Source organism: Austrofundulus limnaeus, unplaced genomic scaffold (genome assembly GCF_001266775.1).
Source record: "Austrofundulus limnaeus strain Quisiro unplaced genomic scaffold, Austrofundulus_limnaeus-1.0 Scaffold2900, whole genome shotgun sequence".
NCBI classification, from domain to species: Eukaryota; Metazoa; Chordata; class Actinopteri; order Cyprinodontiformes; family Rivulidae; genus Austrofundulus; species Austrofundulus limnaeus.
In genome coordinates this window covers 7,367-10,268 of record NW_013955302.1, presented here as the reverse complement: position 1 = coordinate 10,268, position 2,902 = coordinate 7,367, and the positions used below count along the sequence as shown (strand labels likewise).

The 2,902-nt window shown below is 49.1% G+C and overlaps 1 protein-coding gene across 3 annotated transcripts in view; it reads left to right on the top strand.

Annotated features, from left to right (window-relative positions):
• wdr17 (WD repeat domain 17) overlaps positions 1-2,902 on the top strand; it is a gene marked incomplete at its 3' end in the record, with an annotated part of 12,555 nt that overhangs the window by 2,450 nt on the left and 7,203 nt on the right. The window contains 8 exon segments of one of the 3 annotated variants that reach the window (XM_014000297.1): positions 344-472; positions 680-863; positions 931-1,161; positions 1,236-1,346; positions 1,427-1,567; positions 1,699-1,821; positions 1,916-2,103; positions 2,611-2,779. In XM_014000297.1, the coding sequence (XP_013855751.1) occupies positions 350-472; positions 680-863; positions 931-1,161; positions 1,236-1,346; positions 1,427-1,567; positions 1,699-1,821; positions 1,916-2,103; positions 2,611-2,779 (1,270 nt within the window). 3 annotated transcript variants of the gene reach the window in all.

Here is a 2,902-nt window from a genome sequence, read left to right as displayed (position 1 = left end):
TAACCTGACAGGACAGGCAACATGCTAACTTTTAGCTGTTAGCATGTGATTAACCTGACAGGACAGGCAACATGCTAACTTTTAGCTGTTAGCATGTGATTAACCTGACAGGACAGGCAACATGCTAACTTTTAACTGTTAGCATGTGACTAACCTGACAGGACAGGTAACATGCTAACTTTTAACTGTTAGCATGGAGCTAGCTGTGAACAGATCCATCTGAGCAGAGAGACCAGCTCACAGTTCAGATTAACTCAGGTAATCTGCTGCTGGACAGAGTCCAACATGAAAAGACAGAGACACTTCAGCTTGGAGGCTGAAATGTGGACAGGTGTCTCMACAGGTGAGGATGGCCAAGGTGAAGCAGGTGGGGCTCCTGGCAGCCGGCTGTCAGCCCTGGAACAAAGACGTGTGTGCAGCGAGTGGAGACCGCTTCGCCTACTGCGCTACACTGGCTATCTACATCTACCAGGTGAGACCACCCACCTGTCTACATCTACCAGGTGAGACCACCTAGACAGGTGCACAGTCTCACCTGTGCACCCACCTGTCATGTAGTGGACAGGGACAGTGATGGACAGGGACTCTGGTGGACAGGAACAGCAGTGGACTGTGAGGACCACCTGTAGCTCCTCTGATGGTCCTCACCTGAGCTCAGGTGTTGTCCCTCCTCTTGCAGCTGGACCAGCAGTATAATGAGTTCAAGCTGAGTTCCATCATGTCCGAACACAAGAAGACCATCACGGCCATCAGCTGGTGTCCGGACCACCCGGACCWGTTTATCTCAGCTTCAGCTGATAACCTGCTGATCATCTGGAACGTGGCGGAGAAGAAAGCCGTCGCCCGATTGGACAACACTAAAGGTGAGACGATGAAGAACTGCTCTCCTCTTCATCTCTGAAGCTTCACCCTGTGTCCTGTCCTCCGCAGGTGTCCCCGTCTCCGTCAGCTGGTGTTGGAACTCTGCGGACGGCGTGGCCTTCGTGTCCCAGCGCGGCCCRCTCTACATCTGGGCGTACGGCGGTCCGGAGCCGGGGGTGACGGTGCACAAAGAGGCCCACTCCTTCCTGTCGGACATCTGTCTCTTCAGGTGGCACCCCAGCAAGAAGGGCAAGCTGGTGTTTGGACACACAGACGGCAGTCTGTCCGTCTTCCAGCTCGGTACATGCTTCATTAACACTTATTGTTTATTATTGTTTATTGTTTATTATTGTTTATTCTGTTCTTCTGTCCAGGAAGTAAAAGTCAGAAACACGTTCTGCGTCCCGAGTCTTTAGAAGGAACAGACGAGGAGGACCCCGTCAGCGCTCTGGAGTGGGATCCTTTATCTACAGATTATTTACTGGGTCAGACTCAAGATGTAAACATGTCAGACCTTACATCTGTAGAGGCTCAGGATTTGAACCAGCAACTCTGTGTTCCACAGTCTCTAACCTCCATAACGGTGTCCGGCTGGTAGACAGCGAGGCGTTGGCGTGCATCACGTCCTTCTGCTTCCCCTCAGCTGCTGCGTCCGTTCAGTGTTTGGCCTGGGTCCACTCGGCACCGGGAATGTTCATCACCGGAGGTGAAGATGGGTCGATGAGTGGACCCGTCAGAACCACCAGAACCATTAGAACCATCAGAACTTCAGATCCATTAGAAAAAAACTGATCAAACCTTCACTTCCTGTCAGAGTRACAAGTTCCTGTCTGTCAGACTCGCAGGTTGGTGTGTTGAGAGTTTGGAACGTGTCCCGCCCCACTCCACTGGACAGCTTCAAGCTGAAGAAGACCGGGTTCCACGCTCTGCACGTCCTCAACGCTCCTCTCAACAAGAAAGGTAACGATGACCATCAAACCTGCTGCAGCTGCTGAGATGCCATGTTGTCCCCCCATCCTTATAAAAACTGGTTCTGGTTCTGGTCCTCCTGCAGCTCAGACCTCCTGTTCCCCCAGTAAGAGTCTGCACACCAGCTCCACCAGCGAGGCGGTTCCTCCTCCCACCCTGTCCCAGAACCGGTCCTTCTCTCTGCCACCGGGCCACGYCGTCTGCTGCTTCATGGACGGCGGCGTGGGACTGTATGACATGGGGGCCAAGAAGTGGGACTTCCTCCGGGAACTGGTACTCTGACCTCAAAAAACACAAGCTTGACTCCATGTTCTTGGCATGTGACTCTGTTATTAGTGTGTGACTGTGTTTTTAGCATGTTGGTACATGTTCTGTGCATGTTGGTACATGTTCTGAGCATGTTGGTACATGTTCTGAGCATGTTACTACATGTTGTTAGCATGTTACTATATGTTGTTAGCATGTTGCTACATGTTCTGAGCATGTTACTATATGTTGTTAGCATGTTGCTACATGTTCTGAGCATGTTACTACATGTTGTTAGCATGTTACTATATGTTGTTAGCATGTTGCTACATGTTCTGAGCATGTTACTACATGTTGTTAGCATGTTACTATATGTTGTTAGCATGTTGCTACATGTTCTGAGCATGTTACTACATGTTGTTAGCATGTTACTATATGTTGTTAGCATGTTGCTACATGTTCTGAGCATGTTACTACATGTTGTTAGCATGTCAATACATGTTCTTGGTGTGTTACTGTGTTTTGTTGTTTCAGGGTCATGTAGAAACTATTTTTGACTGTAAGTTCAAACCAGATGATCCGAACCTGCTGGCTACAGCTAGTTTTGATGGAACCATTAAAATTTGGGACACAAACACGCTAACAGCTGTTTACACGTCCCCCGGGAATGAAGGCGTGGTCTACTCCCTGTCATGGGCTCCAGGTAGACCACCTTCCTCCACACATTCAGAATGATCAGAAACATGATCATCAGCTCTATCTATCTATCTATCTATCTATCTATCTATCTATCTATCTATCTATCTATCTATCTATCTATCTATCT